Source organism: Plecotus auritus (genome assembly GCF_963455305.1).
Source record: "Plecotus auritus genome assembly, chromosome: 2".
NCBI lineage: Eukaryota > Metazoa > Chordata > Mammalia > Chiroptera > Vespertilionidae > Plecotus > Plecotus auritus.
The window spans coordinates 145,877,668-145,905,494 of record NC_137771.1 but is presented as its reverse complement, the minus strand read 5'-3'; the positions used below and the strand labels follow the sequence as shown (position 1 = coordinate 145,905,494).

General features: G+C 39.4%; 1 protein-coding gene across 10 annotated transcripts in view; it reads right to left on the bottom strand.

Moving 5' to 3' along the window:
• ABI3BP (ABI family member 3 binding protein) overlaps positions 1–27,827 on the bottom strand; it is a 265,345-nt gene that overhangs the window by 39,053 nt on the left and 198,465 nt on the right. For 9 of the 10 annotated variants that reach the window (XM_080656581.1, XM_080656584.1, XM_080656576.1 and 6 more), the window contains 8 exons: positions 23,279–23,332; positions 22,633–22,680; positions 21,749–21,829; positions 19,605–19,682; positions 15,417–15,482; positions 13,460–13,534; positions 4,511–4,588; positions 2,705–2,809 (listed from right to left, as the gene is read on the bottom strand). In XM_080656581.1, coding sequence (XP_080512707.1) covers positions 2,705–2,809; positions 4,511–4,588; positions 13,460–13,534; positions 15,417–15,482; positions 19,605–19,682; positions 21,749–21,829; positions 22,633–22,680; positions 23,279–23,332 — 585 coding nt within the window. The remainder of the gene's footprint in view (positions 1–2,704; positions 2,810–4,510; positions 4,589–13,459; positions 13,535–15,416; positions 15,483–19,604; positions 19,683–21,748; positions 21,830–22,632; positions 22,681–23,278; positions 23,333–27,827) is intronic. The other variant, XM_080656578.1, reaches the window with a different exon arrangement.

Here is a 27,827-nt window from a genome sequence, read left to right as displayed (position 1 = left end):
AGTTTTGGAGAGAAAAGACCTGGTATCCTTCATCAAGAGAGACGTGTGAGCCAAATATACTGAATCATTACTGATATTGTGAAAGAAGTGGCTAAAGTCACAGAGAGGGCAAGGGGAAGGAATAGTAATATCTACGAGGAACGGTGAAGGGTTTTGTGGAGGGGGAGGGAGGTAAAAATGCCTTCACAGAGGATGTGACAATAAAGAAGAGATCAGTGGGTAGGCATGAAAGCTGTATTTGAATCAGAGGTTGCAAGAAGAACCGAGTCATGGAAGCATGTAACCATTCGGTATTTTTAATTTGAAGGGTGAGAGCCCACAGTGCTGCTGGGGGCCGTGAGAACGGAGAGTGGAGGGCAGGGAAGGCAGATCATGAAGAGCCATGCACCACGGATCTGCACAGTATTTTTAGGCAGCAAGGAGCCACTGAAAGACTTTCAACAGGGGAACAACCAGATCAGATGAGAAGAGGATGAATAGTTAGGCTGCAAGGCTGGTGGCAGAGAGAGAAGAGAGGAGACAAAAGCAGTTGTGTAGGCAGGGGCAGGCGAGGTGAACTGCAGCAGAAACAGCAAGGCTGGATGGAAGGAATTAGACATGAGGGATGTCAAGGAGATGGCATAGCCTGATTGGGAGGTTAACTGGCAGGCATGGGAGACGGCTGAAGAAGAAGCAAATGCTTTTGAAGGTAACATCTGTGATTCTGGCCTAGTAGCCAGAACAGTAATACTATAGTCCAGTGTCTCCCCAACTAAAAACACTAAGTCTCCCAAACCAGATTCATCCCCAGGTCTAGTCCAATCTGGGTGTTTAGAGTAGGTTGAGGGCTAGATTGGATTTTACAGTCCTCCTGGGAAAAGGGATCATTCTCAGACAATAAAGAGTCAAGGGCACAGCACTGACCCAAACATCATGGCCCAGCATGAAACCATGGACGAGTCCCTCAGACGGGCTGCTGGAGCAACCTCAGCAGACGCATCCTCCTGGTCATGGTGGGACCGGGCCACAGTGAGAGGGTGTGCAAAAGCCAACAGAAGTTGCATGCAGCCTGCACTTTTACTTTGGCAAGTGGAGGGGGACTCTGAGGCCTCGGCAGCTCTGGACATAGGGGCAAGTGGAGGATCTACACGGTAGCCTCGGACGGTGCTCGCAGGCACCCAGAACAGTTTGCTGACTCCTGAATTCAGGATGCACTTTCTGTAATCAGGCCAAAATTGTACAACTGCCCTTCTTGTGTTTGGCTCCTCCAGGTAGCCATTTCCTTTGAGTGAGAGGTGGATAGTACGAGGGGGATGAGGTGGGAAACCAGAGTTAATCTCAGAAATGGAATGTGTTTGTGGTTCTTCTTCAGGTGGGTTTCCAAGCTTTCTATGGGGGACACTCAGGCATCACTTTCAGTCTGACTCATCCAATTTGACCCCAGGTTACAATTACTGAGGAGAACCAGATGTCCTCACTGCAGCCATGCCTCTGGGCCTTGACTCAGGAAGGCTCCAAAACGTGCGTGAGGAGCTGAGCTCTCCTTCAGCACATGGGAAAATGATCGAGAGGCCACTGTGCACGGGATACAGCAGAAGAGCTTCGCTATCACCACGCCCTACCTTTGTCCTGGGAAAAGAGTGGCATCTATTCCCCTTCATGTAAACCCCTCACCCTTTCATCATTCACAGCTGTCTAACATTTTTATCCTGATTCCACCTAGAAAATATTTAGGAAGTAGAGATGGTGGAAAGAGGCAGGAGAGGTGGGGAACGTGCTGTGATTTGCTGGCAAGTCTAGTCAAAGAGAAATGAGGTAAAGCTTTGCTCTGATCCAGGTCAATTTTCACTAATTATTAATTCCATCCATTTATTCAGTCAGCGAGAATTTATCAAATATCCTCTAGGTGCCACACACCAGATTTGGTTCTGGGAATTCAGAGAAAATGTGCTAAGGACTCTGTTCCCACAGAACTCCTGGTCTAGTAGGGGAAGACAAGTGCATAAACAAACAGATATAAAACAATTTGATCTTTTCTCTGACAGAGGTGTGTATCAAGGACAAGTAGAACAGAGAAGCAATGCTAAGACTACTTTGGGGAGTTAGAAAAGGCTCCTCTTTAAGAAAAGAGTGAAGTGTGAGCATCCCAGCTGACTTGGAGGGGTCCTTCCATGGGAAGGAGATAACACATGCGAAGGCATAGAGGTGAGAGGCAGCTTGACTTCTAAATTATATCCCTGCCGTGTGCCTCAGCCTAGAGCCGCTGATATTTTAGTCCCTAATCTTTCCTCCACTACCTAGCACTGGAGCCAGCATAAAGGCTAGTGGACAGGGGAGCTTTCAACAAGATGTGTGGGATTTCATTTCAGAAGATAGAATGATAAGCTGATGACAGGGCCTCACATTTTCTATTACCCCTGGTGGGTTGGCAACATTTAACATTTTGACCCAAATAATCCACTCCAGGAAGGGCCCGAGTCAGCTTCTGTCTTGGCTCCAAGCAGACACATTGGCTGGGATGCTCAATGATGGTTTCTTTCAACCCACCCACTCAGAATCAGGATATGAGTCCTCAAAGCTGTGTCTGGTCTTTAGGGCCAACCCAGGCACCATCACACACACCAAGGGCTTGTCCGTTGCCTGGGCTAGTATACCAAGGAGGGCTGTGGTTGGCTAGTACAACTGAAGTCATGGAGGGAGAAGGAAATGCATATGACTGACATACCTGCACTTCCTGGCTTTCCAGTGACATTATTTGGTGGCAATGGTTTTCTTCGAGGGGGTGTAGGTCTAGGTGGCAAGGGTGGGCGGCGAGTGCCTGGAATTGTGGCTAAGAGATTATATGACAGATAAAGTTGTCATAAGGATTCACTCTATAAAAATCACAGGTTTTAAAAAATTATAACGTTTGATAAGTAGTAACTGAATGGCATATATTCTATAGAAAAGTGCTAAGTAATTTCTGATATTTTTCTAAAGTAATGATTGTAATGTACTCAGGAATAATGAAGCACATTAGTATATAAAAACATCCTCTGGTTATAGATAAACATGTATAGGTATACCTGCCTTTTGAAAGACTGTGTAGATGTATTGAATTTAACATCTTTAGTTTCCCACATAGTCTCAGCAATAGCATTTTTGAGTTTCATTATCTGCAATTGCCTTTGATTTTGAGATTACAATTCTTGTACCGTTTTAGCTTTAAATTGTTAAAGTGTATAATTTCTCCATTAGTGGGTGATCCACCTCACCCCCAAACTCTATGATGTAATTATAATTAAACCAACACTTTCAGAACTTAAACCATTACAGCCAAGGAGCCCGATGGCAGAAGCTGGAGACCCATAGAGAGCAGGGTCATTGTCAGTGGTTGTGCAGTGCACAAGGGCAGCTGGCAGAGGTGTGTAAGTGGGAACCGAAGTTTAACACCCACTCTGCTCATCCGCCCACAAGCCCTGGTACAAAGCTGCCAGCCCAGAGGAAGGATACATTGTTGTAAATGGTTTACCTAAAGGATGGAGGGAAGAGGCAACATTGAAAAATTGCATAAGGTGTCTACTTCGCACTAAGGCTGGTAAGGCTAGGGGTGCCTGGAGCAGTCTACCTTAACCCAAATTTTCTTTTAAGTCTATGTTATAGCTTTCTTTGCATAATATATGTTGGTTTAAAAATCTTCATATACAGTCCGGTGTGGCTCAGTGAACCAGGAGGTCACAGTTCGATTCCTGATCAGGGCACGTGCCTGGTTTGTGGGCTTGATCCCCAGTAGGGGGTGTGCAGGAGGCAGCCCATTGATGATTCTCTCTCATCACTGATGTTTCTATGTCTCTCTCCCTCTCTCTTAAATCAATAAAAAAAACTTATTAAAATTTTTTTAAAAAAACTTCATGTACAACTGACAATCCAGGAAAATGTCCTGTGTCTTTAAGTTCTTCTTAGGAGACCAAAAAGTATGTGTGCATGTGCGTGCATGTGTGCGGGGAGCGAGCAGTGCTGACAGAATTTAGATCTGTAGCCCCGACATTAATACACCAGAGTAGGTTTCACAGTATCCTTTCAAAAAGCACAGAGTTCTTATTCAATGCCAAGATTTTCCAAGTCACCAGCTACATAATTTTGGCCTAAAATGTAGAGCATAGTCGTAAATTAGAAACATAAATCATTTCAGGCAAAAGGATATTGTAATAAATGACACAGAGCAAAACTTGAACATGAGGAAGACTAGAACCCACAGTGACTCACCAGCATTTGTGCATTACGGCCCTTCAGAACATTATACAAAGTAATTATTCAATTGGTACCCATTAGAGGTTCTTATTAATGTTTAATCTGTACACAGAGCATTTTCATTCTCCCAAAGATCAGATGTTTGAATGCTTTCCTAGTAATCCCCACGTACTGCTAGCATGGCTCTGATGCTTTGGGGGCCGCGAGGACACTGCTGCTTTTGCTGCAACAAATGATACTGCAGTTACTGCCTCCGGTCCAGCACAGAGCTGAGTAAGGGAGTCAGCATCCTATCCCTCACCTGGTTTTTTTGTGAAGTGGGTAGAGTCCATAGACACATTTCTACCAGCGCCCGATGGCTTTGGTGGTTGCTTGACCCCTATGAGCAGAGACAAGAAAAGGGAATAAATACATAGCAAAATTGTGTCAAATGTTCTTATTAACGGAAACTTGGTAGAGTCTCAGTGGTAACGTACATTCTTTTTATTTATTTATTTTTTGTTAATCCTCGCTTGCGGATATTTTTCCATTGATTTTTAGGGAGAGTGAAAAAGAGAGAGGGAAAGACAGAGAGAAACATCGATGTGAGAGAAACACATCAATTAGTTGCCTCCAGCATGAGCCCTGACCAGAGCCTGGCCTGGGAAGAGCCTGCAACCGAGGTACGTGCCCTTGACTGGAATCGAACCCGGGACCTTTTGACCCGCAGGCCAACACTCTATCCACTGAGTCGAACCAGCTAGGGCATAACATGCATTCTTTACAGAGCAGGGACACTGGTGATCTAGGGCCAGGCATTTGAATTGGCTTCTCCCATCTTCATACAGAAGAAATTCAAAGGGCTACCTTCATTGGTTGTGATATTTTCTCTGAAGAGTTAACGCTTGATTGTGGACTGTGGTTTCTGTCTTGATTTTCCATGTTGTCTGCACAGCCTTCCTGGGTGGTACTGCCTTACCAGGGGGATCTCATCTACAGCAATTGGCCATTCTTTCCCAACATTCATGGACACATTTTGTGGTTTTGAAGAAATTTCCTCCAACTGTTCTATCCCCATAAAAAAACCCTTAAAATTCCAATGTGTTTGGGTTTATACTTAATGGATTGACTTTTAAAATATTTCTGGAGAGGACTTGGCTATCAGACTGGGTAGGCCACAAACTGGATCTGTGCCTTTGAGATTTGTAAATTAATCCTGGGCAGGCCTAGTACTCCAAATTGCTATTTGAAAGAAACTGATCTGAAAATTCCTTTGTGTGATATTTGAACTCCTAAACTTCTCAAACACAATCTGGTGGTTATTACTCAAATGATGAGTAATCATTTAGATGAACTCAGCCATTCATCTAAATACCCAGGCTTGGAGTTTGGGTTTCATCCTTTTAAAGTTATTATTATTCTTTTCTTTTTAAAGAATAGTTTATTGATTTTTATTGAGAGAGGAAGGGAGAAGAGAGAAACATCGATGTGAGAGCATAACATCAATTGCATGCCCCCCACTGGGGATCGAGCCTGCAAACCAGGCATGTGCCTTGACCTGGAATCAAACCAGCAACCTTTTGGTGCACAGGAAGACACCCAACCAACTGGACCACAAAGGCCAGAGTTATTATTTGTTTATGTTATAAAATAATCTTCCCTGACATGGCTGACAGTCTTCACTAAGAAAGGAAAGAAACATATTTTTAGATTTAAAAAGTATCTCATTAGATATAATGATTCATTCTAAAAGAAGAGTCCATACTCTCAGGATTCTACAATAATTCACATACTATAAAATGAGAACATTTAATTGACATACTAGTTAGTACATTAACAATGACAAACACAACCAAAATCATAAATTAAACATAAAACTTTGCTTGCCAAAAATTAGATGATATTCCCCCATTAACTTATGAAATTATTAATTATAACTACTGTAATAGAAATTAACATAATTAGTATTAATGTTATAATTATTAACATTATATACTAGCATTATTATAATTTTAACATTATAATAACGATTAACATTAATTTATAAACCCAAATATTATAATTCATACTCTCTGCTGCTTGAATAAAAGATAATATATGAAATATTAGTGAAAGCTTATATGGAGTCATGAATTAATTACTGCTAATTTGCGGTAGGAAAAAAAATGTTTCTGGGGTCAATGACTATTTTGTGGCTAACCCTTCAGGCATGGTGGAAACAAATGGCTCATTAATTTTCATACTGTGCCCCGCTGTCCGCGGTCATGGGCCAGGGAAATGACTCATGTGGGTGGTTGCTCTGAGCACGGCATAGGGAAATGGAAAACACTTCCATCAGTGTCACCGGGATGCCCTGGCTCGGTGAGATTTGATTTACCACTATTGTTCAGGGTAAATATGTATCCTATACTGTAGAAGGCTAGTAGGCTGTGTGTGCCTTCCCTCTACTTCCTCACAGCCTTTCTCCAAAATTTTCTACCCTTAAAAAAAAATCAAAGTATTTTGATTTGATACTGTGCAAGTACTTTACATGGTCAATACCTGATTTGATCCTTCTAAACCTTCTGGGTGGGAGAGATCACCCAGGTCCCACAGATGAGGAAACCCAAGGCAAGGGGAGATTAAGCAGATGACCAAGGACTCACAGCTGGAAGTGGTGGGATTCAGATCCACATGTGCCTGGCTGCTAAGCCTATCTCTTAAGCCCTAAGCAGGATTGTACAGAGTACTATCTTTCTCTCGTCATTTTTATTCTTCTCTTATTCCTCATAATGACTCTGAGTGACTTCAGCCCTAGAGTCCTATACTCTGTCTTTGGGTGTTTTAAAGTGCCATCACTGTGTGAGGGCTACATGGTCAGGACTGGCATGACTGTATCATCCAGCCATGCCCCTGGTGTGTGGGACTCAGGATAATATAATACAAGGCTGATGGCATATACCACCATGCCCATGCCATATCTACCAGCCATGAGCTGGTGAATTGGAGATCTAGGAGAGAATCCAAAATTCTGCAGGATTACTTTATGAGTAAGAACATAGATACAAACTGGCTTCTTTTCTAAGTAAGGGAGCAATCAGCAGAAACCAGCCATTTCCTATCACTTTCTATAAAGGTAGAGACAGAGCATCATATTGTTACGATCCTTAAATGTAAATACCCAAATCTAGAAAGCGTCAGCTGATAAACTGGGCTTCGGCTAGCCTGTAAAACACGTAAAAGCGAGTGGTAGACGAAACCATTGGCACATTCCCGTGAAAGGCAGCCAGGGGGCTCAGGGAAAGAGCATTGCACTGAGGACCAGAGACTGGCCTTGCCTCCACCTCGCTGTGGTTTGCACATGAGCTAGGCAGTAGTGTGAGCACAGAAGCTGCAGACCAGTGAACTTCTGTTTCCCTGAATCAGAGGAGAGCAGGTGAAGGCCAAAGGGAGCTGAGACGAAATGGGAGGGAAAGGAAGAAGCCAGTAAGAGAGACACTGCAGAGAAAGAATTCTCAGGACCTGGTACATCATCAGCCACTGTGGCCCAGTCTGTGATGTGAATTCTTTCCCCTCAGGCAGGATTAATCCACATGTTTTCTAAAGTGCAGAGTTGTCTTTGGAAATACCAACACTTGAGTCTCATTCACTATGAGCTCCCGATGGCCAAACGGGAGTTCTCCAACATTTTCTGGATTTACACAGTTCACCTCTTAGGAATTTATTGTCAAAAATAAAGTAATGATTTGGGTATTTTTAACCATGGTAACAAAAAATTTGCAAAGAAACATTGTAAACTGGACATCAATTTCCAAATGTATCAGAGACTCTATTTCCTATAACCATAAAGGCATGGGGTTTATGGATAATTGCTCTCCTCATCCTTGTCTCCAAATCTTAGCACCTAGCTAAAAAGTCAGGGGTGATGAGCCAGCAGACTGGAAGATTTAGCCACAGCTCAAACACATTCCTTAAATGTAAATACACAAATCAAAAAAGGGGTCTGGATTTTGGTTGTCAAGCAAACTCCATGTGGGGGCAGTGAAGTGCACCTCATCAGGATGTAGAAAAAGAAGTCTGGGGTTTAAGTATGGAATATATCTGCCAAACTACATGTGCCAAGGTGGTTTCCAAATTACACTTCACCTAGCACTTAGTGGGCCTTCAATTAATGTTGGTTGAATGGAATAATAGCTGCACAACCCAGCAGCTTTCTTCTGTAGGGACAGAGTTGAGAGCCTGTCTAGCACAGGGTTGGAAAACATTTGGCCAAGGGTCTCAGGGAGTAAATACTGTCAGCTTTGAGGGCCATATGTCTCTGTCACAACTATTCAACTCTGCCAGAGAAAGCAAGCTATGTTTCAATAACGCTTTATTTACAAAAGTAAACAGTGAGTTGAAGTTGGCCTGTGGGGCTCTAGTTTATGAGATCTAATGCATACTTGTTGCATCTCTGAAGTTGGTTATAATATGTAGAACACATAAGTTAAGCTGAGACACAGCTCTGAAGCCATGAAAAAAGAGATGCAGAGATGGTGACCGACCTAAAACTTCAACCTCTTATAGGCTGCTTTCTAACTTTGAGGTGGAGAAATATTTATGCATATAGGTATGGAATGTACATAAAGCAGGATAAAAATCTGTCATAGTAAGATAAGATACTTGGCTCAAGATGGCTTAAAGATTTCTGGGGTTTATGCAATCATTGCGAAATTATTAGAGAGGCCCAAATAATCAAAGGTTGATAGTTTTGAGGCCTTAGAACAGGGGTGGGCAAACTTTTTGACTCGAGGGCCACAATGGGTTCTTAAACTGGACCGGAGGGCCAGAACAAAAGCATGGATGGAGTGTTTGTGTGAACTAATATAAATTCAAAGTAAAGGAGCGGAGGGGAGAGCAAGAGAACCCTCTGCTCTTTCGGCTCCACGGGCCGGATAGAACAGCCGAACGGGCCGGATCCAGCCCGCGGGCCGTAGTTTGCCCGTGGCTGCCTTAGAATCTTGCTTCTTTAGTCTTCTAAGGGCACAACCTTAAGAGATCTAAGACCATGAAGAATATGTCCTCTAAATCCTAAACACTTCATTTATCAACTGATTTTATTACTAGAGGCCCGGTGCACGAAATTTGTACACGGGGGGTGGGGTGTGTCCCTCAGCCCAGCCTGCACCCTCTCCAATCTGGGACCCCTCAAGGGACATCCCTCTCACAATCCAGGACTGCTGTCTCCCAACTACTCACCTGCCTGCCTTCCTGATTGCCCCTAACTGCTTCTGCCTGCCAGCCTGATTGATGCCTAACCACTCCCCTGCCAGCCTGATTGATGCCTAACTGGTCCCCTGCCAGCTTGATTGCCCCTAACTGCCCTCCCCTACAGGCCTGGTCATCCCTAACTGCCCTCCCCTGCAGACCTGGTCACCCCTAACTGCCCTCCCCTGCAGGCCTGGTCCCCCCCCCAACTGCTCTTCCCTGCAGGCCTGGTCGCCCCCAACTTCCCTCCTCTGCCAGCTTGGTCACCCCTAACTGCCCTCCCCTGCAGGCTTGATTGCGCCCAACTGCCCTCCCTTGCAGACCTGGTCCCTCCCAACTGCCCTCCCCTGCTGGCCATCTTGTGGTGGCCATCTTGTGTCCACATGGGGGCATCCATCTTTGACCACATGGGGGCAGCCATCTTGTGTGTTGGAGTGATGGCTAATTTGCATATTACTCTTTTATTAGATAGGATAAAGTATCTGGGCTGCAAACTTCAGCAAGGAAAACTATAGAAAAATGTATGTGAGATGGATAATAAAGATAAACATTCTGGGCAAGATGTGAAAGTTGGATAAGGAAGCAGTTGACACAGAAATACTGTCTCATTAAGACTCAATGGAGGTCAGAAGTGAATGTGAATGAGAAAGTGGGACTGGGTCAGAGAAGAAAATAAACTTAATGTGAATACCTGCATTTCTGCAAACAAATCAGATCAAAGCCATGCAGAATCAAAGAAAGGTAAACTCATGTAAACCTATAACTTGGAGAGAATATATTTTAAACATTCTTTTTCTTACCAATTTTTTATTCCCTAGGCCCGTGGTCGGCAAACTGCAGCTCGCGAGCCACATGCGGCTCTTTGGCCCCTTGAGTGTGGCTCTTCCACAAAATACCACGGCCTGGGCGAGTCTATTTTGAAGAAGTGGCGTTAGAAGAAGTTTAAGTTAAAAAAATTTGGCTCTCAAAAGAAATTTCAATCGTTGTACTGTTGATATTTGGCTCTGTTGACTAATGAATTTGCTGACTACTGCCCTAGGCAAATAGTTTGAGAGCTGTTAAATTTTCCTTTCATAAGATGCTAAGTAATGTCGTCTGTGATTCCCAGTTTTTATACTGCATACTTCTTTTCTTGACTTAGTGCACTGGCTACATACGCCACTACTATTTTCAAAAAAAGTGATAAAAATAGAAGCCTTTGTTTGTGTTCTTGATGTTAGGAGAAAAATATTTTGACTTTCACTATTAAGTATAATGTTAACTGTAGATTTTTCACAGATGCCCTTTATCAGTGAGGAAAATTTTTTCAAGTCCTAGTTTTCTGAGAGTTTTCATCATGAGTAAATTTTGAAGTTTGTCTAATGGTGGTTTTTTTTTGTATTTATCGAGATGATCATTTTTCTCCTTTGCTCTGTTAATGTAGAAAATTACACTAATTTGTTTGAATGTTGAGCCAACCTTGTATTGCTGAGGTAAATGTCATTTGGTTGTTATGTGTTATTGTAGTTGACATGGAAATTTCCCACCCAGATCTTGAGAGGCTGACCTTGAAGGAGCTGACAGTTGGATGCTATCTGCTGACCTCACTCCCTGCAGGTGGGCAGCAAGTGTTTCCCTGAAGGGAAATCCCGAATAGACAGACATTAGAACACAAAATAGGTTCAACACAATTTGGCTGAGGATGGAGGTGGAGCAAGGATAAGGGAAAGAGTGAGCTCAGCTTTTTCTGCCTATGCCTACTGGCCCCTTTCTACCAGCAACCAGCTAATTAGATTGAAAAAGCCCTGATAAGAGATTATGTAATGCTAAGTTACATGAGTTATTACTACATAGTTGACTTCATCTATATAAGAGGGTAATATATGTCAGTTTGTGTTATAAGTGGCTCTGAAAAAATGTTTCTATTGTTGATAAACTAAAATATAATGACTCTGTTTTTCCCTCTGAAGAACAATGAGCACTTTCCTAGTGAGAATCAATGCTTGATTGTACTGAAGGTTGAAGGCTTTCAAGTTTGATCACAGCTAGTTGTTCTTTCATTTGCTTTGTTGACATAAGTGCTTTCTTCTATTTTTACTTAGACAAACTTGAGAGAATTACTTTGAATATTAAGAAGTTGGCTCTGTTTAGAGCCAGATTGTTCATGTTAAATTGAGAAACTATGCATTGCCTAATCTCACTGTTGTGAAGAATAAAAGGAGCACTAAGCACAAATAGGTATCAGAACTCTTTCTTATTTTTCATGAGTCAGGAACTTATAGCAATTGTCTCATTACTTGGATTTCAGGGAAGTTAATTCCTAGAACTTCAGACACTCTAATAACCTAGTACAAAAAAGACATTCTAAAACAAATCTAAATGATTTTTATACGGAATATCTCCAGGTATTATTTACATCTCTTTCTCATTAGGAAACCATCATGGGTTGATTAAATATATATCATTAAATAAATTCTCATTTTCATGCTTTTTTACATAAACAAGCACAAATTTTGTACTAATTTAAAAAATATTGCCCTAACCAGTTTTGTTCAGTAGTTAGAGCTTTGGTCTGCAGACTGAAGGGTCTTAGGTTTGATTGTGGTCAAGGGCATGTACCTTGGTTGTAGGCTTGATCCCTGGCCCTGGTCGGGGCACTTGTGGAAGGCAACTAATCATTGTGTCTCTCTCACATCAATGTTTCTTTCTGTCTCTCCCCCTCCCTTACATTCTCTCTAAAAATCAATAGAGAAAACAACATATCCTCAGGTGAGAAGTAACAAAATATATATATATATATATATATATATATATATATATATATATATACACACATGTATGTATAAATATATATATTATACATATTAATAAATATATATTACAAGGAAATGATGCCATCCCATATTAAGTCATCAAAACTATCATTTATGCACTTAGTGAGTTGGGTATTTGAACTTTTATCAGATCATTGTCCTAGTTACCTATATGATGCCTAGTCCTATAGATGTGACTAAATTAATGTCATTTAATTAAACAGTATAATTTGGAAACATTAATCCTATATAATAAAGAGATAATATGCAAATTGACCCTCATGCCCTCACAAGATGGCTGCCCCCATGTCATCACAAGATGGCTGCCCCCACATCATCACAAGATGGCTGCCCCCACATCATAAGATGGCCGCCCCATGTCATCACAAGATGGCTGCCCCCACGTTGTCACAAGATGGCCAGCAGAGGAGGACAGTTGGGGGTGATCAAGTTGGCAGGGGAGGGCAGTTGGAGGCGATTGGGCAGGGAAGCAGTTAGGCATCAATCAGGCCAGCAGGGGAGCGGTTAGGGGGTGATCAGGCTGGCAGGCCGAAGCGGGTTAGGGGCAATCAGGCAGGTGAGTGGTTAGGAGCCAGCAGTCCCGGATTGTGAGAGGGATGTCTGACTGCCAGTGTGGGATCGGGCCTAAACTGGCAGTCAGACATACCCCAAACCCCAAGCGGTCCCAGATTGGAGAGGGTGCAGGCTGGGCTGAGGGACACCCGCCCCCCGTGCACAAATTTTGTGCACCAGGCCTCTAGTGTTACTATAACAAGGGTGATCAATTGCCAATTCCCCTTCTTATTTAAATATTATAGTCAAGATTTCTAACAGATTTAAGTCTCTTAAAAGTTATAATGGTATTTGTGAAATTATAAAGTTGAAAACCAAATGATTTCAGTCTCAAAGACCAAGCCTGTGTATAGGACTTGTTTTGAAATGAAGGAAAACAGCTGTTTTGATATTTTAATTCAATAATTCATATTAATCAGCATCTTTTGAAGAATCAAGCCTATGTATGGTAGCTAATTTAGTGAACTGGGTTTAGAAAAATGATAAATTATTCTTTAATTTTTCAGAGACATAGGATGTTTTGATTTTGGAATGCATTACAATTTTTAATTCCTTAAGTTAGGAACTTCCAAAACTAGTAAAAAAGAAACTGAAGTGAGAATTCAACAAAACTATAAAAATTGAATGAAAACACTTATAGTTTTGGCAGCATCAAAAGGAAATAAATTTGTGATCATTACCTGTTCCCATTTCATTCCCTTTGGGCATCCCACTGGGTTTGGGTCTAGTAGGTCTTGTAGTTGTTTTATTCAGAACTATAATAAAGTGGGAAAGAAATAGTTCAGACATTTTCTTATAATAATTTGTAGCCAAGGAAAACAAAACTTCCCAGAGAATTGTAAATCACTTAACCAAGCAATAAAAAAATGATGGTTTACCAAAAATTATTGTTCAGAATATAGAAACCACAATTCTGGTATGAAAATCATAGGCTTGTATTTGGAAATAGAAACCTGGGTTTGTACTCTAATGTGATCACTGGGTTTGAAAAAAATAACTGGCAAAGAAAGTTATATTTCTAAATGGGAAATATCTTTCTTCATTTATAAGCACTAGATATGTTCCAAAGTGAACTGAAGAACAATTAGGACTACCTACGCTAATGAAAAAACAAAACTTGAAGTGTATTTACTTGTCAAGGCCTTAATTCATAACTCATAGGTTGATGGTCCTTTTGCATGAGTCTTTAGGTACAGATGCTCCTTTATAATCCTGGTACAAGTCCATCATTGGACACAAAACTGTAATAAAAGCATTAAAATTTCTTTCCTGCTCTGTTGACAGCCATAGCATTATCAAAACTTTAAGAGGTCACCTGTCTTATCCTTCGCTTAGAAGACTCTTTAAAGAAAAGAACGAAATATACCATGGTTAAGAGAGTAACCACTGGACCCTGATTGCTTGACTCTGAATCTACTTCCTATCTCTTCTTCTGTCTTAGCTTCCTCAACTCAACCTAACAGGACACAAGGCAGATACTCAGCCAATGTTAGCCATTAGTGCTACTATTCATTATTTTGTAGAAACACTTAGTCCTCAACACCAGTTCTCAACAGCTATCATGATACAAAAGTTACATGGAGGCATACTTGTTTATAAAAGACTTCTGTGCCTAATGCATTTAGGATTTGGAGGATTACTCTAAAACTTATTGGCTTTCCATAAACCAAAGAATAGAAAAAATTATTTGTTCTTTCTTCCATGTGCCTGGAGAGATGTTAACCAGGAACATTAATTTATAAGCCAGTTTCATAATTTATAAATTCAAGAAGACTTTTAGAAACACAGTAGAAAAAGGGTAGAAAACACCAACCTTTGGTCTAACTTGTACTTTAGCATACAAGTTATTTACATGGCTCAAATCAACCCCTCCAGTTAACTCTTCCCTAACAAGCTCCAGTAAGGGAAATCCTAGAACCTCTGAGAATTTAGTAAATTTAAAGTATTTTCTAATGTTTAATTATCACTTTATTTTTACTGGTTAAAACCTGAAAAATGATGTGCTTTTTTTTTTATATCATCAGAAGGAATAAAGTAAAAATATTCTCCCAGAACAAGAGCCCTTTATACTGAAGAGATGATCTTTTCTTAAAAGATAAATAATAGTTGACTTGTATGCATGCATATAAGCACAACCAATAGAATAAGACACTGGTGGTGGGGGGCGGTGAGGGCAAGTGCCGGTAGGTAGAGGAAGCCGGGAGGAGGTCAATAGGAGAAAAAAAAAAGGAGACATATGTACTACTATTTGTAATACCCTAAACAATAAAATAAAATAACATAGATTAATAATATTTGAAAGCAAGTAATATGTCACACAGAATGTTAATGCTACCTATAATTGTCATGGAAAATTGAAAAAGTGTGTGTGTGATTTATGCACAAATAATATTTAAAAATAATTTTATATTGATAAAGTTCTATAGTGGTCTCTGAATCTGATCCTCCTTAGAAACCTCACTCAGGTCTTGGCGGTTCCATGGATCCATTATTACCTCCCCACTTATCTGCAAGGATCAGAATTTCTGTATGTCCTTTATTTCAATTTAAGTATATAGTTCTTCTTTAGTACATCTAGCTGTTTTATCTTCTCAGATGTGCTGATTGTTTGGGTCATCAGAAAGAGAAACAACTTACCAGGTCTGATGTCTGGTTTTTCTGGTATTTTGGGCCTCACAGGAGTAGTGTACAATCTGCGTGGTGCTGAAACAGAGCAAATGCTTCATGTTTAATACCCTACACTCCAAAGCCCACTAAATCGAGATTTGGAACCCTAGGGACCAACAATTTGTACATTGTGCATGGAAGTGGAAAGAACATTCTGCAACCGCCAATTATGCATTACAGCACTGAAGCTAAAGGAAAATAAAATAAGTGAAAGTACCCATGATTGGATATTAAAATGCACATTGTCAGAATGAGGTAGATAATTTCTAATGTGTGTTACAGATATCATCATTAGTCCAATTTTTCAAGGGCATTTACTTTACCAGATAGTTGCTTAACATGGTAAACATAAAAGGCAGCCAAGCATTCATCCATCCATCATCCATGTGTCCATCTATCCATCCATCCACATCACTCAGTTAGGTAGTCACTGTGAAATGCTGTTTTGCCAAAAAAGACAAGTAATCTTAAAGGCAAAACAAAATATTTTGAGGTAGGTAAGAAGAAAAGAGTGAAAACATGTGATCTCTATCAAAATGTCTTGGCTCATGAACCCTGCAATGAATCAATGCTCACTTAGTGCCATCTATTACAGCGTTAGGATGAGAGAAAATAACCTCAGGGGTCCTGCTCAACAGAGAGCAAGGAACAAGAACTCAGACAAGCTCTGGGACCAACACATCAGTTTGTCACTTCCTGTTCCTGTAATCCAGGGCCTCGCACAGTGAGGATTCCAACTGAAGATTTGTTGAATAAATTAAAAAATGAGCAAGCATTGTAAACAGGCAAATTCACAAGAAACTCAGGTTGGTTGCTTCCTAAGGTTTTAAAATATGCATTTATGCAGGAACTTGTCCATTCTTCCCTTCCCTCCTCTGCCCCCTTGACACAGCACTGCCTCCTAACTCCAACTTTCTTGGTAATGCTTTAGCTAAGACTGGAGAAAAAAATTCTTTTTTTCAAACTTGTAAGTACATTACATTGCTTTTGTTCAGATCTTGAGGGGGTATGTATGTAACCATAAATTAGCAATGCTTTGCCTAACAAGTTAAAAAACACCTGCAAAACAGATTATAATGTAGCTCATTTATAAGCTTCCAATGTGAAGACTGATGAGCAGAATTTTGTCATATTTTAGGCCAAAACCAGCAGACACACACTGATATTCTCCTTGGATTCAGTGTGGGCCCTTCAAAGTGTAATAACTAGAGTGAACAGAGGCATTGATGCTATAAAATATGAATTCTTACACACCCTAAAATGCATGATGATGATTAGCCCATGTTTTTCTTTAATTTTCTTTGAGAATGATAGGATTATCTGTCAATTCAACATATTTCAGGTTTTTATATTAATTTCTTCTGTGTTAGATTGCTTTCTTTTAAAGAACTAAATGATCATGGTTCTTATTAGTCTCATTTTAGAAGAAATTTAAATTTAAAAAACTTTAGTTAGAAGAGACTTAGAGCAGAACACAAAAATAATCAGCACTATATTCATTATTTCAAAACCACAGGATTTTTTATTGTTCCACAGTCTCTACTTAAATCTAGAAATAACTTTTATAAAAAAAGCCAAAATATAATTTTAAGTTTAGGCTGTGAGTTGCTCACATATCTCATCACCAAATAACACATGGCCGTGAGAAATCTAGGGTTTCAGTTTTAAAGAAAAAAAAAAAAAAAGGACAAAGGAGCTCTGTGACAATGTGACTCTGCAAACATCATCTCCATGTAGATTTTGGTGACCAATAATAAAAATAACTTCAAAAGATGGCTTCATATCGGAATAGTTCTATAAAAATCTATGTAAAATGAACTTTAAAACTAAACAGGGATTATTGGAGAAACACTGTGAATGATATATGTTCTGCACAGTACAGGGAGAGGGGACGGAGTATATTCAACTTTCCCTGGGTGGGTAAGTATCAGGGGCTGCAAGCAGTAAAATAATGAAAGTACTTCCCAAATGCGCCTGGCCAAGTGGATTTCTGCTACGGGTTGAGATGAGAAAGGCAGAGCAGAAGTGTTTGAGTGTTTCAGGGTGTAGAGTGCTTCAGGGAACTGTCTCAGTAGATAGATAATGGAGCAAAGGTGCACAGAGGAGGTGCTGGAGTTTCCTTGGAGCACTTGGGCCCCATGTTTGAGGGGTTGGAGGGCATGTGTAGAGTGCAAAGATCAAGAGGAGCAATTTCACCCCTACAGAATCTATATCAAAGTATTGTGTGCTGTCGTGTGCTCCTAATGCTTGATGTTACAAATAAAACAGCACAGCACATCCAAAACAAAACAGTTGATTGGCCGCCCCTTCTCTAGAGTTCAGGCAGACATTTTTGAGGACTGGGCCAAAAAGTGTTCCTACAGACACACATCATGCCTTGACTAAAGTTGACCCTGTACTCCCAGGTAGGGCTATCGGGCTGGGCCAGGTTGTGGATGTTACTCTCATCCTTAGATGGCTTCCTTCCTAGGATGTCCCTTGTCACCTCATGGAAATGAATCTCTGGTGAGCCACTCTCAAGATCCTTGGCACAGTCTAGAAAAGTGTGACTCCCAGGCAATGCAGTTGAGACTTAAGCTGAGGATCCTCAGAACGTAAGAAAATAATTAAAACATAGTATGTTATATCACTATGTTAAGAGAATTAATATAATGCTATCAAATCCTGGATATACATTCGATTAATTGTGAAACTTCTATCTAATAAAACCATGTTCTAGAAGGAATTTGGTAAGAATTCTACATACATTTATACTGGTAACACAATACTGATATTCCCATTAAAATAAGAAAATGCAAAAATAAAGAACAGCCCTATGATCTTTCATCCTCAATTCTGAAACCTATAAAGCTCTAAAAAGCTGAAAGCTTTCTCATTTGGTAACAGGACCTGCACTGAATAGTCTTTATTTTTCCTGCTTAGTGTAAGTACATATATAGTTTCCTGCAAAAAATTAATGTGCTTGATTATGATAATCCAGCTATCTTCTATTAAGCCAGACATTAAAGAAGTTTGCAAAAACATAAAAAAATAAACATGCAAAAATGAGGGTGGAGTATGGATGTAATATAATTAAACATCTGTTACTAATGAGGATGTGGGAAGGCTGTCAGTATATTAGGCTTCTGTGTAGATTTATAAATAAAAAGTAAATAAGTAGAAAGGTGATAAAGCAAATAATAAAATAAGCACTTAAAATATAATAAAAATTAAACCAAACAAGTAAAAAAATTTATAAAAATTATGAGAACTGTCCTATGCTGTAGTGTTCAGTCATACTTATAGAAGTACATACTGCTCTACTTACTATAAAATATACACCATAAAATTAGGCTTATTTTATTGTTATCATTTGCTCTTATTATTTCAAATTTCTTCCATTAAATCCCCCATCCCAAAATTATAATAAACAAAAGAATAAAATAAATTTGTCTTCTAATTCCTTAAAAAATATTTGTTTTTGCTTTTGGGGCTTATTTCCATATGAAAGAGGCAGAGATGGGCAAAGGGGGCCATTTGGGGCAAATAAGAAAGGAAGAACACACAAAAATACTGGAAATCCACAATGGTTATAACCCAGATAGGATAAAACATCCTCTGAGAGCATGAGATAGAGGATTGTGTAGGTGAGTTTAATGTCCAAAACACAGAAAAGAAGAAATTAAAAAAGGACATTCCAGAGAAAAGTTTCCTGGAAATTTAAATATTAAATCATCTTTGAAAACTGAGATATCTTCTTACTAGTTTCCTTCATTGGGCCACATATCAGTGTGTCCAGCAGGTTGGGCACAGAAAGAAAAAGGAGAGATAGAGGGGGGTGGTGGGGGATGTGGGGGAGGAAAGATAATAAAGGTTCTTATTTATCAGATGTAGAAAATGAGGCAAATGAAGGTCAATCAAGGAATAACAAAAGAGAGCTTTCATTGTTAGTTATCAGCCATGCATTCAAAAGTAAAGCTCTAACTAAAAAACTTGTCTTCCCTACACCCACTGATAGTCATATGGACATTACTCTTTGGCTGATGTCCTGCACCTATGAAATGAAAAAAATCAAGTAATTCACTGTGATGAGAAATTACATTCTGTAAAGAAATGGTATTTCCTAATTTAAAATGAAGAAAAGGAGGTTACTATACAGAGGTGGGAAAATAGTATTACCCCGAGTTGTCTTTGCCAATTCCGTTGTTCGTGGAATCTTAGTTGTGAAGAGCTCTGGGGTGGCTTGGTCTGTGTCTGCTGGGAAAAAGCACAGTCAGGTGGCTGGCTTTAAATAATTAACATTATAAACAAGTGATAACAAAAGGGTAAATTGCATTCATCAGTGTGCCCAGTAATCATCATAATTCAAAGTTAATAGTGCATTTTAGTAACTCTCCTTTATTATATTTTCTCTCTTCTTGCACTAATTATTGTAATGATTTTGAAACGCTTTTAGCTCAGGATCATTATTTCATGATTCTGGAGGTGATGATACTTGGATGTGTCTCCTAACTGCCTTCGTGTCTTTTTCCTATTCCATAAATTATTCCACAAGTTATTCAGGTGAGCTGGGAAAGAAATAGATCAAATGAAAATATGTGTATTTGTACCATATAAGGATACATTTTATTTTCCTCATGTGAAAAGCAGTTTATGTTTACTGACAAATAGACACACTTCTCCTGACCCCTCCTCCACCCCATCAAAAAAAAATAAGTATGGCAATAGTTCCACCTTCAGTATTACCTTTTATCATTACCACATCATGCAGACAGAACATTGTTCACTTTGGCACATACTGGATCCAAGGAAAAACTTTGTGCAAATAATATATTGTCATCTTTTTGTTGTTGTTTCTGTTCTGCTTTATAATTTGGATTTGGCTCAAGAGAGATACTTGAGATAAATGATAGGTGATGATTCTTGCTTCAATAAACCAAGATACATTAAAAAAATAGAGAGTGGAAGTTGGATAATTAGCCTATCTGGCAGGGGTTCTTAAAAGTACTTTTGATTTCATTTTCATGGGTGATCTTGACGTTGTGGGCCTAGACTACAAAAGACGAATATTTGGTAATCAGGGTATATTTGCTCATTCAGTTTTTAATTTTTTCTCTAAAAGAATTTTATTTTAAAATGTGATCCATAACTTAATTTCAGCAGCCATACATACAGAGTGAGTTTATTTGAAAAGGGAAGGAAGAAAGGAAAATAAGGCCACTAATTTAAACACAGCCATGTGTGATGTAGCATGGACAGACAAAGGAGCCAAAAATCACAAGCGGGGAACACTTGTTTTCTGGTTCATTTTCAGCCAAGAGTCAGGCAGGCTGGGGTTTCCCACACTATGAACTCCCCGAAAGCATGGCCAGCTCATCCCGAACAATTGTCCTGACTCATCCATCAGCTTTTCTCCGGGTGACCTGCATGCTCACCACATTAGACTGGCCGCCAGTCTGCCCGTGCCTCAGTCCCATCTCTCTTTAACCTGAAAGGACCTTGCATTTTTAACTTCAACTGTCACTCCAACTTACACACCTGGTGTAAATGTCACCTCTTCTGTGAAGCCTCCCCTGATGCCTGAAGGTATTGGCTTGTTCAGCATGTTGCTCATTTCTCTATCACACTCATTGTAAAGCATAACATTGTGATGAATCCCAGGAGCTCTGGTGACTGAGTGTGTGGGTCCCAACTTGGCTCTGACTTTAGTTGTGTGACTTGTCCACAATTTTAAATCCCTCTATGTCTTAATTTTCTAATCTTTAAAATGGGGCAAGTAATAGAACCTACCTCGCAAAGTTGTCATGTGGCTTAAATTTAAAAACACATGTAGGATCCTCAGGGGCACTCAGGAAGTACCACTATCCCTAAATCCTGTTTTCGTATTACGGGGCAAGTTCTCCAAGGGAAGGACCCATCTTTAAAACAGTTTTATTTTGAAACTCCCATTGCTTGGCATTGTTCCCATAAAATACTCAATAAATATTAGATACAATTTTTCTTTCAAATGCACTTTCAAATACAGAAGAAACAATAAAACACATAGGATTGATACACGTTGGGAACATTCTGCTTATTAGAATACTTGAAAATTTGTCAAGGTGATTTAAAACCTTCTCATTTTATATTAAAAATCACCATAAGTATTAGGAAAAATATACAATTAATGTAAAAGAATCAAGTGAGGTGGGGGTTTTATATAATGGTAGAAAGAAACCCTCTATTGCTTGGAAACAACATGAGCACAATGTAATATGGTTTCTTTAAGGGCAAGCCGTAGAAGGTAGGTCCTCATTGGACTGAAATATCAAAACAAAATTTACCCTGAGTGGTTTGTAGTTCCTCTTGACTAGAACTTGGTGAAATCATAGGAATGAAAGGGCTGCTTCGGGTGTCTAAAGGAGCTGCAAAAGATAAGCACCAAGGTTTTCAATCCCTAGATTCAAAAGCCAGTGCCAGATCAGAATATCACATGAGATTCCTTCATTTGAAACAGAAAAAGGAAAACACTGAGTTATGGAGAAGAAAATAAAGTGTGCACAGAACCTTGGGAAAATGACTGAAATATTGAAATAATGGTTCTCAACTGTGTTTTTCCACTAGGATAGGTAATAAATGGCATTCAATGCTTGACACACTCTATGACCATACCAGTAAGATGGGGTATGGATCAGTCATGGTCCTGAGTCTGTCAGCTGTAGTTCTCCCACCCAACACAGCACATAGGGTTACAAAATGAGTGAGAGTATTATCATTGTGCTTGCTACAATCATTGCAAGTATGCTCGAGTTTATTTTTTAAATTAAACCATTGGCAAATTTCAGTACTTTGACCAATATTAATGATAATTACTTGCCAGTACCGCTCACAAATTGCTAGAATATCATAACACTACAGCCGAGAACCACTAAACAGCAGAAAATGTTAACTGGATGGGCATGAGTGAGGTGGAGTCATTTGGAACATGGAGATAAATGAGGTAGGTGAGGATGGGCTTGGTGGTGAGCTGTCTTAAGCTGGTCTTCAGAGCAAAGCTTTTAGAACAGTGAAACCATTACTTTTCTATTGGAAAGAGTAATAATGAGAATGAAATGATGAAATGGTTTGAGAAGAGATGATGTTTCAATATGATCATTTGAGAAAGACCTGTAATCCTGATGATGGCAAGGAAAACAATTAGACTTGGTCAATATGGGGAAGCCATTACCTATTGTTGTCTGTGGCGGATCAATTCTAAAGGTAACAGGCTGCAGAACTGGGCCAAAAGCAAACCAAAGAAACATATTCATGAGAATTATTGCCTGGTGAAATGAAAATAGTTTCTGTGTTTCTACATGCATCCATTGGAACATTTAAAAATTCTCTACGAACCATGATAAATATGAGAAAATTATATATATTAGATGCCACTCAGGAAACTTAGTTTAGTTAAAACATTAAATTTTGTATTCACTGCCACTTTAAGAACATTTTTGAGTCAACTCCTACATGTTTTACTTCAAAGTACACGCACAGTTGGAATGTAGTTATATTTACATTTTGAAAGAAGGTGAAATTGGTTGGCTCAGTTAATCATTAGGCCTTATAATATTAACATGATTTCCTATTCAATGAAAACACTTCCAGGAAAAATAAACTAATTGCACATTATTCCCTAGTGTTAACCGGGGAAAAAAAAATTCAAACAGATTGTATGATTATCCCTTCCCAAAAAGAAATAAAGAAATACACCTTTTATATTGATAATTTTTTTCAAACATCTTCCACATCTACAATCATTAAAAAAACATTTACCTCAAGAATATTTTTGAAAAACATACTTCCTAATTGGGAAAATAAAAAGGTTCATTTACCAGGTTCACGCTGAGAAACTTCGTGGTCTGGTTTATGGGGAAGGAGCACATCTCCTGGAATTGAAAGAAAAGGTGAGGAAGCACTGTGTACTCGAAATGTCATGCCTGGACTGAAACAATCCACAGATGCACAATCCTGGAAAGTGAGAATGAGGCAAGCATACTTCCACAGTGACTAAGGAACAAAGCCGAGGAGATACCGTTCTTTTCAAAGTGGAAAAATGTTACTGTCTCGGGAAGGTTCTAGTGGGAGTGGAAGAGAGTTGGTCACAGTTCATTTTGAAGCTTCCCTTGAAAGGGAAAAAAAAAGAGGTAATAACTTATGTAATTAAACACAAGAAGGTAGGTCTCCTTCAAATTGACGTCAAAATAGAAAGTCAGTTTTTCCCTGAAGTAAGTGGTTAGGGGCCATTTGATATTCATGCTAAAATTCCATTGATAGCAATAGGAAATACATGATCTTAGATAAAGTGCATAAATGGCTTAAAAATTGATGAAAATAGCAAGAAAGGTAAAAGTCTTGAATATCTAAGAGAAAAACAAAGTTTTATTTTAAAAGACACTAACAGTTATTATGCAGAGAAGACAGCAAAAGGAAGTCAGTCTCTCATTAGAAATAGCACGTGAAAAGTTGATGGAGTGCTTGTTTCATAGTAAATACTAGATAAATGTTGCCATTTTTGGCATTCTTAGTGATGTGGCTTTTAGTATATTAGGTATCAGGGCCTCCTGACATATCTATAATAATAAAAGCATAATATGCTAATTAGACCAGACATCCTTCCGGACAACCTTCCAGAGGAAGCCGGGGCTTCGAGGGAAGCCCGGGTCCCGGTGCCAGAGGGAAGCCGGTGCTGGCAGTCAGGGAATGAAGGCCTACTCTTGCACTAATTTCGTGCATCAGGCCTCTAGTGAGAATATGAAAATGAAGAACAAAAATGTCAGCTTTACAATAAACCTATTTATATTCAGTCCCTGATATCAAGTATATTTTTAATACCTTTGTCCTGTTCTATTTTAACAAAATAAAACAGCAAGCTGAGAACTTGATACTTTGTTTCTCAGTGGGGCAAATTTCAGGGGGACTTGCCTATTGCTAGAATCAGATTTCTATGGCAAAGTCTCCATCCAAGAGCAAGATAATGTGCTTCTTTGACAGTTTCTCCACAAGGAGGTCCTTCTCAGCCCCGCTCCCTCACTGAAAGGTTTTCCTGCCACTCTGAAGATTTCATAAATACCAGAGTCTCTTTGTAGGTAGTGTAATTTTCTTGCATCTTATATGATGCTGGGGAAAAATAATTAGAATTCAGTTCTGCCTCAGAGAAAAATGGAAAAAAACCTTTGTATCAGGTGGCCAAGCACCACTTTACCATTAGTATAAAAATAGGTTTTATAAAAGGGACATTCACTTTTTATTGCTTTTGGGGATCATATTTAAGGCACATATTACACCTGTTCTTAGTGTAGGCCGCTAACTACCACTGAAATTACAGCTGTGGAATTTGGTACATTGACACGAAAGTTGACTCAATTAGAACTTCTATGAACTAAAAGGTAACATCCAGGGGAATTAAAAAATCTGGATTTTTTTTTTTTGAAGGAAAAAGACAAATTTAAAAAGATCAGTGGTTGTCAAAGTTAGAGAAAACCCATCATTACAGTGAATGTTTCACCTTTGCTATGCAGTATTTTGGGGAATTCAAATGGTAAAATATGAGGAATTTCCTGTTGCAAATCAAACTAAATGTTTATCCGGAGGGTGAAGGAGAAGGCACTTTGTTGGGTCTGTGAAGGTCGTGACTATACAAAGTGCCAGTAGTTTATAAATAACTTAATTGGTTACAGTACTAGACTATACAGAGGGAGCTGGGATTAAGGAAAGAAGACCCAGAAGCCATGTGCAACCAATAAATCCACCATACTGTAAGTGCATTCCTCTCTGCTTGCTTCAGTTGACTGGGGAATTCAGGCTGGGGTAATGTGGATTCCTGCTGCTGCGACTGGCACTTTGTAACCATGAAGTGATGATTTAATAAACTGCCATAGCAGGCTTTTATAGCAGCTAAAATCAGTGGAAAGGAAAAAAAAATATAGAAATATTCATGGGAAAGGGTTATGAATCATTTTCTTGCTTGGTCAATTGCAGCTTCAAGAAATGCAAATTGTTTTTTTTTTCCTTTTTCCCTATGTGGCATGCCTCTGTGTATTACATTAAATAAGAGCGTGATTCCTAAAATCTAAATCTTCCATGCTGGGGGAAACAATATAAATCATGACAATTTTTTTGAGAGGGCACTTTTGATTTCCTTATAAGAATATGTACCATTATTATATTTTAGATTCAATTATATTAACCAACTTACCACGTATATTAATGAAACAATCAATGAAATGAACTATCTTTTTGAATAAAGGGCACCACTGCCAAGAAAAGTTCAACTAACACGTCTGATATGGACAAATGAAAATGAATGTGCATGGATGTTATACCAGGTGAGAGAATCAATATGTTATTCCCTGATAAAGATAGTGAAATATGAAATCTGCAATAAGGTTTACCCTGCAACAGGCTACAAAGAGACTGATCCTATAGCAAAGTAATACATGTAGGCTACACACTCTTGCACCTCCAGCACGCTATGCCTTTATTCTAACCTTGTTCCCTGAGGGCCAGTCTGAGAGGAAGCAGGTTTCCTGCCACTTTGGAGGCCACTTTCCAAGCTCAACCTGGGGTCTTGGGCCACGCTCCCTCCCATGTCTCTGGGACCTTTTACTTTCCATTATTTCTTATTTATTTATTTATTTATTTATTTATTTATTTATTTATGTATTTATTTATTTATGTATTTATTTATTTTTAGTTTTTCACAAATCACTAGGAAATTTTTATTTTTTTAAAAAATTTTATTTTATTGTTCAAAGTATTACATATAGTAATACATATATCTCCTTTTTCCCCCCCATAGGCCTTCCCCCAGCCTCCCCTACCCCCTGTCCATTATTTCTATTATTTTATATTTTTCTCCATTAGTCCATATTTCCATTTGTCCATTAATTTCTTCCCCTCTACCTATAAAACAGAGCAAATGCCTCACTATCTTTAAAAAAGTCACCTTCTGACATGGCTTCTTTGTCACACCATCTCTCTCTTGCTCTCATTCCTTTCAACAAAACCCTCTATCTGACTCTCCATCCTGGTCTCTCAATTACATCTCCTCCATCCACTGTGGTCCGGCTTCCACTGCACTGACTTTCTACAACCACGGACCCATGCGTGATTCCTCACCCCTAGTTTTGAAGTCCAAAATGCTCTGAAACTGAAAAATTAAAAACAAACAACCAAACTTATTTCACAGCGAAACCTAACTAGAACTAGCCTATTTACAGTTTTTATGTGTCTTGTGTAGTATGACTCTTCATACTTCTCACAGCAGGCACATTAATATGCTTGTAACCTGAAAACTGCTGAATTCCAAAGCATCAGCCCATGGTTTTCATATACAGGTTTGTGCACCTGAACTATCAAGTCCAGCAGCTCTTCTGACCCCTCTCTGGCATTGCTGACCACCCTTCCCTGCCTCACCCCCTGATCCATCTTTCCTGGGACTCTCCTGTCCGCTGGCTCCTCCCCCTCTGCCCACTCCTCGGATATAGAACTGTGTTCCCCAAGGCTTTGGTCTCTGACTTCTTATTTCCTCAGTCTGTACTTTCTCCTGGATGATGTCATCCACTCACAGATTTAAGAACCTTCTATACAGGTGACTCCCAAATCTACACCCCAAATCTTGACTTCTGTTTAGATATCCTGAAATACATGTCAACCACCAGTTAGATATTTCCACTTGAAAGTCCTACAGGCCCTGCAAACCCCTCATGTCCAAACACAACCCTTTACTCCTTCCTGCAGTGCCATCCTTCTCTCCCTAACACCATTCAGTCATTGTCTAGGGCAGTGGTCGGCAAACTGCGGCTCTTTGGCCCCTTGAGTGTGGCTCTTCCACAAAATACCACGGCCTGGGCAAGTCTATTTTGAAGAAGTGGCATTAGAAGAAATTTGAGTTTAAAAAATTTGGCTCTCAAAAGAAATTTCAATCGTTGTACTGTTGATATTTGGCTCTGTTGACTAATGAGTTTGCCGACCACTGGTCTAGGGTTCTAGGCCCTAGCAATTCCATCTCAAAGGCATTTCAGCATCACTCCCTTACTTCCTAACGGCAAATGTGCTGCAGTGTGACTGCAAATTAGAATTTGCCAAAAAGAGTGGTTTACACAGAACAGCTGTGAGGATTGCATAGCTTGCAGAAATCTAGATTTTCTTCCTGGTTTGCTCCCAGCAAATCCTAGACTGACTTATTGGATGCACGTCTAAAAATTCAACTTTGTTACCTCTGATAGCTCTCGGTATACATTTTGAGGTAAACATTGCGATAAAACGTAACTTTGTCCTGATTTCAGCACATTTTACTTTTTTAGACTTTTACAGAGCATCTATTTCTCTAGGATATCAGTAAATATTAAGTGCATATGTAATTTACCCCTGTTTTGGGGA